Here is a 15,469-nt window from a genome sequence, read left to right on the forward strand (position 1 = left end):
TGTTCCCTCACCCTTGTTTCTGTAAGGCTGATCCCATGTAAGGATTAGGGCAGTTTTGTAAATAATATCTCCTCATCTCAGGTCCCTTACTATCTAGAGCATTGTTAGATAATTCATAAGACTTGATGCTTCATCTTCATATTTTCTCTTCCTTTCTTCCCACCCTATCCATCTTTTTCTTTCTTTATACTCTTTGTTGCGGTAATGAGTTCCTTCCAGAGGTAAAACAAGAAATCCAGAGAAGGTAGAGTACTTCAATGTCCCATCAGCTTTTTCTTCTCCAGTTTGACACTTACCAATTTCTAGGTTCATTTGAGTTCAGATTCTGTTTTGCTAGCTGGCATCTGGATTACAATTCTGATTCCCATCTAAAGCCAGGATCACCAGGCACCTGAAAAACACCAGGTTCACCTAGAGAGCAAGGAAAGAAAGACTTTTCTCAGAAAAAAAAAAAAGGAATCCAGACAACCAACACTGCAGAGAACAGAGCCTGAGTTCCCGAGCAACCTGCCAAGAGAACCAGAGGAACCAAATGGAGGAATTTTATTTACTGCAGTTTAACATTTGAAATCCTTTTTAGGAAGAGGGGAGGTAGGGAAAATTATTACTTTGTTCATGCTGAGAAAATGTTTCTTTCCTATCTCAGTGAACGAGAGTAGCCAAGAGAGATACTGTATATTTTTTCCTCAATCTAGCAATTTTTAATAAAGGTGGTTGCAGAGATCCAGTCTTTTAATGTATTAATGAAAGATGGTATAATCCCCCAGACCTAAATGAAAAAAGTCAGAGAGATGGATCTTTCCCATGTGTTCATTCTTCAAATACTCTCCTAAGTTTACAGTATGTTCTCTAAGACAGTCCATTCTGGCTAACGCATGTAAATTCTCCATCATTTTGATTTGGTATTCTGTAATCCTAGAACATGTATTTTAATACATCTGAAGATGAAAAGCCTTCAGAAATTTCTGATTTTCTTCTCTAAATTCCAAGATTCCACCTTTGTGTAAACTGATAATTAGATTGAAAAATTGATAAATGAGTCCTCTCAAGTGATCTTGAGCCTGGCATGTGGCCCAGATCCCTTTACCTTATGATTTTCACCTTAGCTGTCCAGAGACTCTGAGAAATAACAAACCTGTTAATTATTTAATTATATCTAGCTTTTTTTTCTGTGCATATTTAAGCACAAATGTCTTTTCTGTCCATTGTGACTAATGAGTAACCTTGACCACCCAGAGTGGGAAGAGCAAGCTTACTGAGGGAAGCTATAGGGCTAGGAGGCTTCATGCTCTGGCACTTCTTCAAATAATTAGAGTAAAATGCCCTGGAAAGCTTGGAAGGTACTCCTTCTTTTGTCTTCTTGGAAAGTACTAAGGTATAAAGTACAGTATTTCCTACCTGCTTACTAGAAATATATGGTCCATCTTTGGAACGGGGCTTTTGCCATTTCTCTCCAGGGAGTCATAATGTATGATGTCAAAAGGAAATTTTATGGCTCAACTCACGAGTAAATTATGTGGACAGACTTAATCCCTTTATTCATAGATGAAAAACCGTAAATCTAGTGAAAGGTTTCCTCTATCCTCAAATCAGTGAGGTACCTCAAACCAGAGAGAGAAATGTTTACTTTCGTCAGTGCTCTGCAGGTACTTACTTGTCCTCAAACAGAAGATAAACATGGGTGGAATCTAGGACTTATCTAAGGGCATTCTGAAGCTCAGTGACATCTAAATCTCATACATACTTGAGCCCTTGAGATGAGATTGGTCTACCGTTTTTTATGTTCACTGAGCCCACTTTGTTTGGTTCTTTGAATCCAGGCCCAACATCTTTATACTGTCCTTTGCAGTGCTGAAATGTTGTGTCCCCAATAAGCTTATAAAAATTCTAGAGACAAGTAAATTGCTTCCTAGATCCAAATAGTAGACAAGTACTCCTTTTAGAATTGTTAATTTGAATTAAATTGGTTGTTTCCCCTTTGCTGTCTTTCTTGTCCCCTCTAAAAACTTAATATGATAAACTGCAGTAATCCTTCATCCTCATGCATCTTTTTCCATCTCCATTGATCCCTCTATCTTTCCTGGAAGGTTGCTCAGATGACTCAAGCACTGTTCTCTACAGAGTTTGATATCTGGGTTTATTTTTCTGATGTGAGCCTCTCTTTTCACTTGCTCTCCAGGTGAGCCTGGCATTTGCTAGGAACCAGAGTGGAACCGGCAAAGTGGCCAGCAACAGAGTCCTGATCCAAATGGAGAAAGGGAACCAGGCGTACCTCAACCTGGAGTGGGAAACTTGATAGGAGGTCAGAAGTACTTCAGCTTTGGATTCTCATTTTCCTTATTTAAGGAACTGAGCACCAGAAGGTAGAGACTGAGAGAGGGGAGAGAAAAAACATCAAGTCTTCAGTGTACCCCTTCAGATTTCTCAATTTTTAGCCTTAGTTAGCAAGTTCTGGACAGTGAATATCATAGCAGAATTAAACTTTATAAGCAATCACAGCTGCATGACAGGTTGTCTCCTTGCATGATGCCAGACTTGGAACACTAAGAATATAATAGTTAAAAACAACAAAAATAAACTAAAATTATCGTTATTTTGGCCCCATTTATTTATTCAAATGATACCATATCTTAGATTTTTTTTTCGTTTCTTCATATTACTAATTTACTCTTAAGATTCACTGTTACTTACGTGAATGCTTTTTTTGGCTATTTCTATTATAAGATATGAAATTGTTTTGTTGTCAGTTCTGAGCATTCCCATTTCACAACTCTTCTTTCATGTTAAATTGTAATCTGGGACCCAGCACTGAAACGTTAAAAAAAAAAAAAAAAAAAGAGAGTGGGCCACGGTGGCTCAGCAGGCAGAGTTCTCACCTGCCATGCCAGAGGACCCAGGTTCAATTCCCGCTGCCTGCCCATGTTAAAAAAAAAAGACTCCAGAACCCAGTGAAATACAGCTTAAAACATTATGAAAAGTCCATTACGAAATGGAAGCTAGATAATTCAGAGTTAAGCCAATTTTATAGGAACATACTTACACATTAAATACATTTGAAAGTTTCTTTTTCCAACACTTTAACATGGGCCTATACTCACAGGAGTGAATGTGCGTACACAATATACATATGCATGTGGGTATAGGAAATCACACACATTGTGTGTGTGTGTGTTAATGTACTTTTAATGCGTGAATCCACATGATAATCGTCTCAATGGCACTATTATAATAGTGGACAAGTTTGTCTACTTCTGTCCCTGGTAATGGCAAACTATTTTTTTATTCCCATTCTTACCAAGAGAGGCCTTGAACTTTCTTTGCATTCAGAGGGTATCATCATGTACTTCTTAGTAATAAACGTAATTTCAGCATACTCTTTGGTTTGCTGAGGTGTCCTAATTTCCAAATTTTATTCCATCCATATTTGGGCTATTATGCATGTGTTCTTCATTTTCCTAATTGTTAATTATCACTCAGTTTTGATTTGCTTCTCCCTTTTATTCACTTGAGCAGTTTGTGGAATTCACTCTCATTTCGTCTGAGAAATTTTTGTGCTAAGCCTCATAAGACAGCAGTTTGAACTCTGGCTCCAATTAGCATTCCAAGTAATTTCTTCTCACTAATAACTCTTTACCATACATTTATCTACTCAAGTTATTATAAGCATTTCTTTTACATCAAAATCTTACTGCAATACTTTTTCTTTTCAGAATAGATAAGTATGTGTGTTGATCTCATTCATTCTTTCCAGATTGGTATTTCTCACAGTTGTCATTTCTCTGACTTTATCTCTGAATTATCTAATGGCTATTGAACTTTTGAGTCTGCCTTTTAGTAGGACAGCTTGCTTTTATACACAAATCATTTGTCTCTGTTTTACTAATTAGTTGTCCTTGTAAGTGAAAGAAAATGTGTTTTAAGTGAACCATCTTTTCGTTTTGCATCCACCAAATAACTTGGCAAACTGCTATTCAAAATTTCTTGCCATTTGTACCAAAATTACAAGCAACTGAAGATTCTTATGGCAGTGTTAGGTGTGTATTTTAAAGAGGATTGGCTGGGTTTCATAGCTCACTAGATTACAAGACTGTAATCTAGTACTTCTCATTGGCTGTGTAACATTGCTCAAATTGTTAGCTTGTTGAATCTTTCTCTCTGACACTTTCTTCATTTGTAAACTAGAAAGGCCAGAAACCTTACTTCTCTGATTGCATTCATATCTTCTGTTTACCAATCTCTTTATATCTTCTGTTTACCATTGTGCAATGGCTGTTGTGAGGATCACTTGAGAGTATGTGAATACTGCTTTCAAAATACAGAGTACTGTACAAGTGTAAAGTTTTAATTCAGACAGATCGAAAAGGATTCAAGCATTCATTTCAGCAGAAGTTTAATTACAGACCTGATGTCTGATAAGTTTTTACTTGGTAATATTCAGTGTTTAATTTATAAGTCTCCTGAGCTTCACAAACGAAGCCCTTTTACTGTGGTGCTCTTACTCTGGGCCTCCCTGCTGTTTTAATATCAGTGTCCAGCTAGGCTATTCGTCCTCTTCATCTTGCTCATGTGTTTGTCACTTATAGTTTCTTTGAACGTTTTCTTCTTTAAGAGTCTTCTATGAATTTGCTGTCATTCATAGAGCTCTAGATTATGCTAATCAAATTGTCTTCCCATTTCTTTCATCTTTCCCCACGCCCAGAGATAAATGACTTAGTTTTTCATGTGACAGTTGCCTTTTAACTTGGGTCACAGTTTTATGTTCAACAAGCATACCACTGAACTTTTTATTTTTTTGCATATGTACTTCATTAAGAAATAAATAGAAGATAAAAGGAGAGAAGGAAACAAGCTCAAAATTCAGTTAAGAAACCTTATCTAATAGAAATGTAAGAGTTCATTTTGATTTCTTAATATTAAGCTGAAGAGTCAAGTTACTGTAGAAATGGATATATAAAATTAATATGCTATAATTTTTTGGCTTTAATTAATTCCCTTTGTGTCTTCTGTTTACCATTGCTTTAATTATTCAGGTTACTCACCTTTCTCCCTTTTAGTAATGGTCTTGAAAAGATAATCTTATTTCTGTACTTTGGTTTGGAGATTTTTCTTTTATTGGAAGCTCTTATGCTCTCGAGTGGCAATTTTTATTAATTGTATGCCTCTTAATTCACTTTGACCTCCTTATTTAAGATATCTTTTGCCTTTTTCTTTGTGCTTATATTTTACACATTTAACATTAATGTTCTCTTTCCATTTTACTTTTCTCTTCCTTCAAAAAAAGTTTTTTGTTAAGTTGGGTCATGTACATGGTACAAGTCCAAAAGGGTACATAAGGCTTTACAGTGAAAAGTGTCTTTCTCACTCTTGTTTCCTAGTTACAAGGTCAATAAGTATTTGAAATTCCTCATGCTATCTTCCAGAGATATTTTGTACTATAAGTAAATTAATGTGTGTATTCTTTTCGAAACTTTTTTAGAAATATATTGTGATAGCATCTTAATGTATGCTGTTTTGCATTTGATTTTTGTATTCATTCCTCAGGAGATTTCCATATCAGCACATGAAGAATTCCCTCCTTTTTCTGGTTGTGTGTCAGCCCTTGATTTGAAAATTTAGATACCTTGAATATTCCTCTAGGCTGAGATATTTCTTCTGGGAATTTCTTTAAAATTAATACATGTTATTCAACTGATAGATTGAATGACTCTTTCCTTCATGTACAGAAAACTTTATTATAAGTAAACCAGATATTAAGTTCTAATGAAAAATTATTTTTATTTTTATAGTTTGAATCAGCTTGGGTACTGACAAATATTGCTTCAGGGAATTCTCTGCAGACCCGGATTGTGATTCAGGCAGGTGCTGTTCCCATCTTCATAGAGTTGCTCAGCTCAGAGTTTGAAGATGTCCAGGAGCAGGTAAAAAATCAAATAAAGAGAAGCAGATGAAAGAATGCAATTTCTCCCTTTGGTCTTATATAAGTCAGGGCCTCATTTCACCTCTTGGTCATGGCAATTCGTGGGACTATTCTAGAAATCTAAACTTAAAGTAGAGAATTTCGTAGAGGATATAAGCAGAATTTCCTAGACACTTTAACTATTTTTTTCCCTTCCAACCTTGAAATTCTTTAAGCCATATAGAAACATTTTTTTAGAGCTTGTAAATAGTTACTGATAGAACTTTTTCTTGTAGGACTCTCTAGGTTGATTGAACTACAGGTCTTTGCAGCTTTCATGAAGGAAAAGATGTAGAAAACACAGGGTACACAGGTAGTTCTTGCCTGCCATACAGGAGAACAAAATTCCCTATGATGTACATATCACATATCTGCCTCTGGTGTGTGTGTATATAGGTATACATATATGTAGAGAGACCTAAAAAATATATAAAAAGCATGAACTTGTTATCACAGCCCCCTTTATCAAATTTGTAAATATAAATCAGTGGTAAATAAGTATTTTTTACAGCTTTATTGCGGCAATATTGATATCCAATAAACTATATATATAAAGTATGCAATTTGATAAGTGCTGACATATGGGTACAACCATGGAACCATCACAAAGTAATTAATATATCCTTTACACCTAAAATTTAATAAAATTATCTGCATTTTGCTTGCTCTTAAATTCTTTAACTGTTTTCTCATGTCAGCCAGCTTAAAATGCATTTTAAAATAAAATTCCTTTATGACAGTGCAGATAACTTTCAACAGTGGCATAATCATGTAAAGCACATTTAGCAATGTTTTACTTCGTTCAGTAAATAAGAAAGTAGTTCTTTGAAAATGTGTCATAGGAATGTTATTTTTACATTAATGCTGAAAAATGCCAAGGTTGTTTCTATCAAGGCAATAGGGCCTTCTTCCCCTTTTTAAAATTTTTTAAAAATAAAAATGAAAGGATTTGCCATTTTAACAAATCACCATTAATTCTAATAGTAATCTCTTAGGGACCTTTGAACCAAGGTTGGCAAGATTTGAAATGGGGTTCCAAGTTTTTAAAAAAATAAAATAAGGCAGGCAGTGGTGGCTCAGTGGCAGAGTTCTCACCTGCCATACCAGAGACCTGGGTTCGATTCCTGGTGCCTGCCCATGCAAAAAATAGTAATAATGATAATAATTTTAAGACAATTCTGAGACAGACCAGAAAGTGGAAGTCACTTTTATTAACTTTTAAGTAGATACACACATTCACTTTAATTTTGCTGTAGAAATGGATGGATTGTCTAAAGTTTGCCTTTTATCTTGCTAGAGCCTGATCGTTGTTGATACTCCTTAATTTTGGTCATATTGCAAAACTAGAGTTCTGGTCAGAAATAACTGCGTATGTACTCCTATGAAGCTTTAAATTGTGCTTTTCCATCCTGAAATTCCCATCTTAGACTTCACAGGCCAGTGAGCGTATGTGAAAATTATTTCTGGTGTATAAGCTAACTATTGATGTAGCTGGATTAACTCCCTATATAGCTATACCTGAATCAAACCATCAGATAATTTAGATGGATCCCAATAGGCTTATCCAAGAGGTTCCCACTGATCTCTTAGAAAAATAAGGGTAAACAGTGTGTCTTCAAGCTAAGCTGCCTAAGGGTTTGCTTGCTATTGAGTTGGCCTTTAGGTAGAGAGAACAGAGTGTCAGTTCCATTCACTTACACTCCAAGCTCATCTAGTTTCTGCTGAATTATGCAGTGTGGGGGAAAACTTGACTAGTCAAAAGAGACCTTCCATAGGGACTTCCCCCCATAAATAGACTCAAAACTCATAAGTATATTCTTAGGGTGCCCTCTAAATTTCTCCACAAATACTCCTTGAAATTTAATGGCTCTCAAGTCCATGAAAAGTTAATCATGGGCTTGGAACTACCAGGAGCCACACAACAGTCTTCATGGCCAAGTAAGGCTATTAACTCAGCTGGTATGTAAAGCTTTTCATTGCAGTGTGTCTTGTTGGGTAACGTATCTTCTTATACAACCTGATGGTGAACTCTGCTAAACTGTTTTGACATTGAGAAGAATCCAAATATATCACCTATAAAAAATTCAAAATTTTGGCTCCAGACTGGAGCTGGAGATTGCAGTTTGATCAGTTCCACAAGTGCAGGGAGACTCCTCCAGCTTAATTTGACACATCCACACTATTGGCTGTACTCAAAAACTAGAGACCTGGGAGTTAACCTTGCAGATAACTAACTGGATGATTAACATGTATTTTTACCCAGCTAGGTAAGCCATTTTAATCTCTGTTAAGTACCAAGAACATATGTAGGTGTGGGAATCGGGAGATAAAGAATATGAGAAATGATCCCTTTCCTTAATAAGCTTACTGGCATGAATATTCACATTTCCTTCAGTATATTGTACAGTAGAATATTATTGGTCTTCTTCCCCCAGCCACACCACAATGTCATTTGACTCCCTGATTATTAAACTTAGGAATGTTAATAGTTAATGTCTATATATAATATGTTGATTAATTACTGTATGTAAAGAGTTGTTGTGATATGCTGGCATCATTTTTGAAAGAATTATGAGGGGATTACGCTTTAACCCATGATTAATGAGTAATTCTTTCTCAGGCAGTCTGGGCTCTTGGTAACATTGCTGGAGATAGTACCATGTGCAGGGATTATGTCTTAGACTGCAATATCCTTCCTCCACTGTTGCAGTAAGTTTCTTTCTCTTTCTTCTGTTTGTTTTGTTTTTTTTTTGTAGTAATAAAACCTTGGGAGGTTCCTTAGAAAGCAGTACATCTTTGGAAATGATTTTGAATTTCTTCTTTTTTTTTTGTAGTAATAAAACCTTGGGAGGTTCATCAGAAAACAGTACATCTGTTGATAGGATTTTGGATTTCCTAGTATTATTTTCCAATCCAGATAATTTCTTGTTAGTTTGTTGTGGTCATTTCTTCAAGTACTCTTCTTTCCAGTGCCAAAATTCTGAATTTTGAGAATTACAATTATTGAAGCTTCATTGTTCTGAGGAAAAGTTATTTGAGGACATCTGTTTATTAGTAGAATTAAATGGTTTAGTATTTAGCTTGTGCTGTCAGAGAATTAATATCTGTCAAATGGTTTACAATTATATCATCATGCTTATAGGTTATTTTCAAAGCAAAACCGTCTGACCATGACCCGGAATGCAGTGTGGGCTTTGTCTAATCTCTGTAGAGGAAAAAGTCCACCTCCAGAATTTGCAAAGGTAAGAATTATGCTTGTGGAAAATTAGTAGAAAAAGCACAAGTAAAAGAGCATAGCATCCAATTTTAATGTGAACTAAAAGAGATAAGATTTTTAACAAAATCTATAAGGTTAGAAATTGGTTTGTTTCTAGAGAAGCAGGGGTTTTTTTTTTGGTTATTGTTTGTTTTTGATTTAGAGTAATTTTTTACTCCCTGTAAAAAGCCCTGAATTGATCCTAAAACCTAGTACTTTTTATTATTCATAACAAATATCTAAAATACGGAATTCCCTAGCTTTAGTACTTTTGAAAGTTCCGTTCAAAAACTGCAAAGTGGTTTTTGCCAAGGACTCTCATTCTTAAGAGTTGTATTTGAATCTTTGCTCTTTGAATTTAGTTTACTTGGGCTTTGACGCCTCATCAAAGAAAACCGAGAGTCCACAAATAGTATGCATAACTTATATCACCTTCCTTTTGCAGGTTTCCCCCTGTCTGAATGTGCTTTCCTGGTTGCTCTTTGTCAGTGACACTGATGTGCTGGCTGATGCCTGCTGGGCGCTCTCATATCTATCAGATGGCCCTAATGATAAAATTCAAGCAGTCATTGATGCAGGCGTCTGTAGGAGACTTGTGGAACTGCTGATGTAAGCTATCTTTAAGAAAGCGTCTGATTTTTTTGGAGTGGTTCAGTTAGTAATTGATTATACATTGTGTTTTTTGTGCTTTGGGCTGCTGACTTTTGTTACTGTTATTTTAATGCCCAAATCTTTTTGTTTTTTTGAGGCATATAAAGAACCTCACCCTCCTCTGTTGTTAGCAGTCCTGTAGCAGAAACATTTGGAAAACTGACTATATAGTTCCAACTAATAGTCATTGGATCTCAGAATAAATGTGCAGGAACTGACAAAGTTTTTTAAAGAGTGATCAATCTTATTAACAAGGAGAGAAAATAGTACCTGTAGGAAAGATTAAAGAATATTCAGATTACAGTCTGCCAGAATTGAATATCTGTCTTCAGATGTATAAAGGGCTATGAGGAGGTTTTATTATTATTATTTTTATTTATTATTATTGTTATTATTATTGTAAGGCAACAGAGATTTATTAGGAAGAGTTTAGTATTTGAAGTCTGAAGCCAGGCTTTCACTTTTAAGTTAGTTCAGCTGTTGACATGTTTTCACCCCTGCAAAAATTGTATAATTTATAAAACTGAAAGGTGCTATCTGTATAAATGTTAATTATTGCTTTCCATTATCTCAGCAATCATAGAGAAACAAGTAAAAGGAAAATGAAACATATTAAAGAATGAGAGGGAAAACTTGAAATCCAAGTGATTAAGACGCTGGAAAAAAATTACTAGAAAACATTTGTAGTTTTAAGCCAAAAATGTTAAATAAGGGGAAAGGCTGTTCTTCTTGGGATGTTAAATATAACACTTCTTTTTATGGTTGTAGGCATAATGATTATAAAGTGGTTTCTCCTGCCTTGCGAGCTGTAGGAAACATTGTCACAGGGGATGATATTCAGACACAGGTATAAATGACTATTTAAGTTTTATTCTATTCAAAAAAAGTATATTGAGCCCATGACCATAATTCTAAGATAAATTTAACTCCATATTATTAGGGGAAATTGATGTACATACTGTTTTCATTAATGTATGTTTAATGTCTTGACTCAGGTAACTACTCTCAACACCTTCAGTATCTCTATCCTAACCTGTTACTTGTGGCAATTTTGAGTGCCTATGTAATTTGACTTTTTCTATTGGGCACACAGATCTTTGTTTCCAACTACTCTTTATAGTTGAAATGGTTTTTTGTGAGCAGCAAAATAAAACCTCTAGAAGCATCCCTTCTCTATCTCTGTCACTTCATCTCATCCTCTCTGATAGTTTCTTCCCTTTTGTACATGTACAAGTCTCTTGTATAAGGAGAATTCTTGCACTTTACAGTTTCTTTTGACTTTCTGACATCACCACCTGCTCAGCTCATTAGCTGTACCAAAGCATACCAGTTGGAGTTGATTTCCCTGATCTCTCATCTGCATTGACAACATCTTTAAATAATCTTCCTAGATTTCTGTGATATTGAAGTATTTTGGTTTTCTTGTCTCATTGACCATTTATTTCTCTTTGACAAATACCTTTTCCCTTCTAATCGAAAACACCCTCCAGGAGTTAGTCCTTCAGCTTCATTCATCAATCTTATTGACAACTTTCATTATAACCTTTGTTGATAACACCTTTGTGGGTTGAGAATTGGGAGTTACATTTTAGCCTTAGCTCTTCTTTAACCAGCTCTGACTCTGAACAAGATACTTAATGTTGTCACTTTTCTCATCTCTGATTTTGTTCACTAAGGTTTCTTTCAACTCTAATATTTGCTTTATCATGTTCACGTGGAAACTCATTGTTTTCCCCTTTATATCTGGACCTCTGCTAATATTCCTTATATCAGTGAATGGCGTTAATAGTTGCCCAGGCCATAAACCTAGACATCAGCTTGATTCTTCCCTCTCCTCCATCTCTCTTATCAGTCACTAAGTTCTATTATTCCATCTTTATCCATCCCTGCCAGTGCTTAGTTGAGACATTTCTTGTACCATTCCCACATCTTGGCCCCTATACAGAGGAGTCTATTCAACAAAATAAAGAAACTTCTATATTACTGATATGGAAAATATCCAGGTCATATTGTTTAGAAAGAAGAAAAAGACAGAACAGTGTATAGAAGATGTTACCATTTATGTAAAAAGAAAAAGGGGAGGGAATGAGAATATATATTTGATTGTATTTGTATAAAATTTCCCTGGAAGGATACATAGGAAACTAAGAACATTAGTTGTCTTTGGTGGAGAAGTGGGTGGCTGGAGTAAAGGAATGGAAAGAAGGCTTTTAACTATATAACCTCTATACTTTCTGAATTTTTGAACTGTGTAAGTGTATTTGCTATTTTAAAAAAAGGAAATTGTCAAATATTTACCATTACTAATAGTTTCTGTCTTACCATGTTTATTCCTTGAGTTAGCAATGCTCAGTCTCAGCTCTGAATGTCTGCACACTTTTTTCCCTTTGTGTGGAAAATCCTCATCTCTGCACTGACCACTACCTCATATATTCACACTCCATCATAGTACTTATCACACTGTATTCTGTCTCTGCTTCTAGAGGGGAACTGTGTCAATCTTGTTCATTACTGTGCCTCCGTAATCTGGCACCATGTGTAGAAACTCAAAAAGTATTTATTGAATGAATGAATTTCTGAATCCATACATCTAGTTCTGATCTCTCGCAAGTTCTGGTTCCATGTTTCCAGTTGTCTGTTAGATATTTCTGTTTGCATGCCTCATATTTGACTCTCAGAGTTTATCTTCTTTCCCTACAAAGCAAATTCTAAGTCCTGATATTTCTTATATCTGTCAGTGATATATGAAACTGTTCACTTATTCACCCACATTTGAAACTTTGCTGTCATACTTGGTGTCTTCTCTCATCTTTGTGTATAACAAGTCACCAAGTCTTGTTGATTCTTATTGTTGCTAGAGCCACACCTGATTACCTCATTTTGGTCCATGTCTGCTCACACACAAGGGTTGTTGCTGTATGCACCTAGTTTGCTTTGTGTTCTCCCAAGCAATTAAAGCTCTCAATTTATTTTTGCCTAGTATCAGCTTATCCTTTCTTAAAATAACCTTGTTCACATTATTTATTTTCCTCTTAGAAACAGTGAGTTTCTTTAGTGCCAATGGGTAAAAGAACTTTGAAAGACACTATAAGGAGTTTGAATTTTAGCCTCATTCTTCTTTCTGGCCTATTACAAATCTTTGGGTATAGAATACTTCCTTGTAACTTCACTGGTGCATTCTTGTCTTATGAATTATGGCACTTTTTCATTTACAGCCATTGTATCTGCTGTGTCTTCCTTCTTTGCTTATAAAATCCTATCTGTGTTTCAAGACCCTGCCATGAAGTCTTCTTTTCTGATTGCTTCTCTCCAAGTATTGTCTTCAACTTCTGTGTGTTTATTTTGACACTTTATTTGGTGTTATCAAAATTGTTTTGTAACTTCTCTTATACTGCTCTTTATCTTGCTTTTAAAAGTTTATTTTTCCACAGATTATAAAAATATTTTGCCTTATAGAAAATTTGGCATGTAGGAAAATGTGAAGATATTAAAAAGTTATCAATAACTCCACTACCTAAAGATACTATCATTGTTTATGGTATTTCTTTCTAATCTTTTTTCTTATTCATATATATATATATATATATATATATATATATATATATATATACTTTCTAACACATTTATTGTAGTCTGTACAGTTTTATGCACTCTTCTTTTCATAGTGTTCACTAAACATTCTGTTGTGAGCTTTATAATCTCTGGGTAGACACACCAGAAGTAGAATTATTTGTGGCAAATTGTGTGCATTTTAAAAATTTTATTGATATCATACTGATTTTAGAGATTGTACCCATTTAACTATAAGTTACTGTTATGACTTCATTTTAATCTACATTTTCTTTCATTACTTGTGAGGTAATTTTCTACTAAAATTTTAGTGTCTTACCAACTTACATATTGAGGTTAGCAACCCTTTTATTTGTTGCAAATATTTTTTTTCACATTATATAGTGTGATTTTAATTTTCTTATGATTTTTGACATGTGAAATTTTTATGCTTGGACAGTCTTTCACCATCCTATGATAAGCCATATATTTATATTTTCTTTTATTTATGGTTTCTTTTCTTCATATTTACTCTTTTAAATTACTTACAATTTTGTTTTGGTGATAGGGTTAAGAATTGATGCAAAAAATGTTCTTTAGCTAGTTAACCGTTTATTTTACAACCATCTGTTAAACCACCAGTCATTGGAGGATTAATTATATTATATACTTAATTCTTTATAAATACCTGCATTTGTTTCTGGGATAAATATCTATTCTGTATTTAGTGATTGTTTCTTGAGCCCACCACATACTTCTTTCATCATTGTATCTTTATGATTTTAGTGTCTGGTAAGAGAGATCATCTTCTTCATGTTTATTTGTCTTGTCTCATTTACCTCTGCAAGCCATTTTATAGTTGGGTCATATCCTTTTTATTTCTGCATTCTGTAAAGCATTTCATTAAGCACATTGAAGGTGCTTATTAAGTGTGTATTGGTTCATTGACTAACAGGTAGAGTTATCAGATGACTTAAAAACCTGAGAACACTGCTTACTTACTGACTTCATGTTTACCCATCTGAAAGAAGTTTAAAATCTTGTACAAATATAAGTAGTTCTGTCTCATTACTAAGTCTAACATTCTTTATTGTGCCTTATCAAGTACAGTTTTAGCAATTGTGGATGTGTACAGTGAATCCAATTTGATACCCTTAGAAACTAATTTTTAATAGCTAATCCTTTTTATTTTTTTAGTCAATCCTTTTTTACATATTTAAAACTGTTTACTTGTTTCTAAAACTCTTACGTGGAGGCATTATTTTTCTTCCTATATTTTTTCTAATATACCGTCTCTGAATTATAAAGATTTACTTGAACCAATACAGCAAGTAAAATTTTCCCTTTTTTTCTTTTAGGTAATTTTGAATTGCTCAGCTCTGCAGAGTTTATTGCATCTGCTGAGTAGCCCAAAGGAATCTATCAAAAAGGAAGCATGTTGGACAATATCTAATATCACTGCTGGAAATAGGGCACAAATCCAGGTAATAAAATATCAACTGTCTTACTAAATTTTTATTGAAAAATAGTTTTTTTAATCAGCCTTTAAAATATATATTTTTTTCATGATTTCTTTGAAAGCCCCTGAGCTTTCAAATTCTGACATTTTTATCTTGTTTCATTGTCTATTTCTTACTTTCTTATCCTAATTTATAGTTATTAACTCTTTTGAAACTTATACTTGGGCCCTGGTTTTTCCCTGTGACTCTAATATTTAAAGATTTGATAACTCCAATATTTGATGATCCAGGTTGGAGTGGTTTAGAAAAGATAAAGCACAGATTCATAGGACTTTGAGATGAATGGAATTATAGTGGACATCTAATCCAACATTTTCACTTACAAATTAAACAGGCTTAGAGAAATAAAATGATGCTCAAGGGCACCTTTAGTAAATAACAGGACCAGGATTAAGTGTCTTCCACTAAACATTGCTTGCTTCCTTCACTGGTTTGTAATAGAAAGAGTTCTTGACCAGGAAAGTATGGTTAGTCATCCGAAGAATGCTGAGTGGGAACTAAGATGATGACTGTAGCAACTGTAGCATAATAGGTGGT

General features: G+C 34.5%; 1 protein-coding gene across 3 annotated transcripts in view; it reads left to right on the forward strand.

The window, feature by feature from the left end:
- KPNA1 (karyopherin subunit alpha 1) overlaps positions 1–15,469 on the forward strand; it is a 149,252-nt gene that overhangs the window by 102,753 nt on the left and 31,030 nt on the right. For all 3 annotated transcript variants that reach the window (XM_077118152.1, XM_077118153.1, XM_077118154.1), the window contains 6 exons: positions 5,787–5,918; positions 8,577–8,665; positions 9,099–9,198; positions 9,658–9,821; positions 10,632–10,710; positions 14,771–14,896. In XM_077118152.1, coding sequence (XP_076974267.1) covers positions 5,787–5,918; positions 8,577–8,665; positions 9,099–9,198; positions 9,658–9,821; positions 10,632–10,710; positions 14,771–14,896 — 690 coding nt within the window. The remainder of the gene's footprint in view (positions 1–5,786; positions 5,919–8,576; positions 8,666–9,098; positions 9,199–9,657; positions 9,822–10,631; positions 10,711–14,770; positions 14,897–15,469) is intronic.

This window comes from Tamandua tetradactyla, chromosome 10, assembly GCF_023851605.1.
Source record: "Tamandua tetradactyla isolate mTamTet1 chromosome 10, mTamTet1.pri, whole genome shotgun sequence".
NCBI lineage: Eukaryota > Metazoa > Chordata > Mammalia > Pilosa > Myrmecophagidae > Tamandua > Tamandua tetradactyla.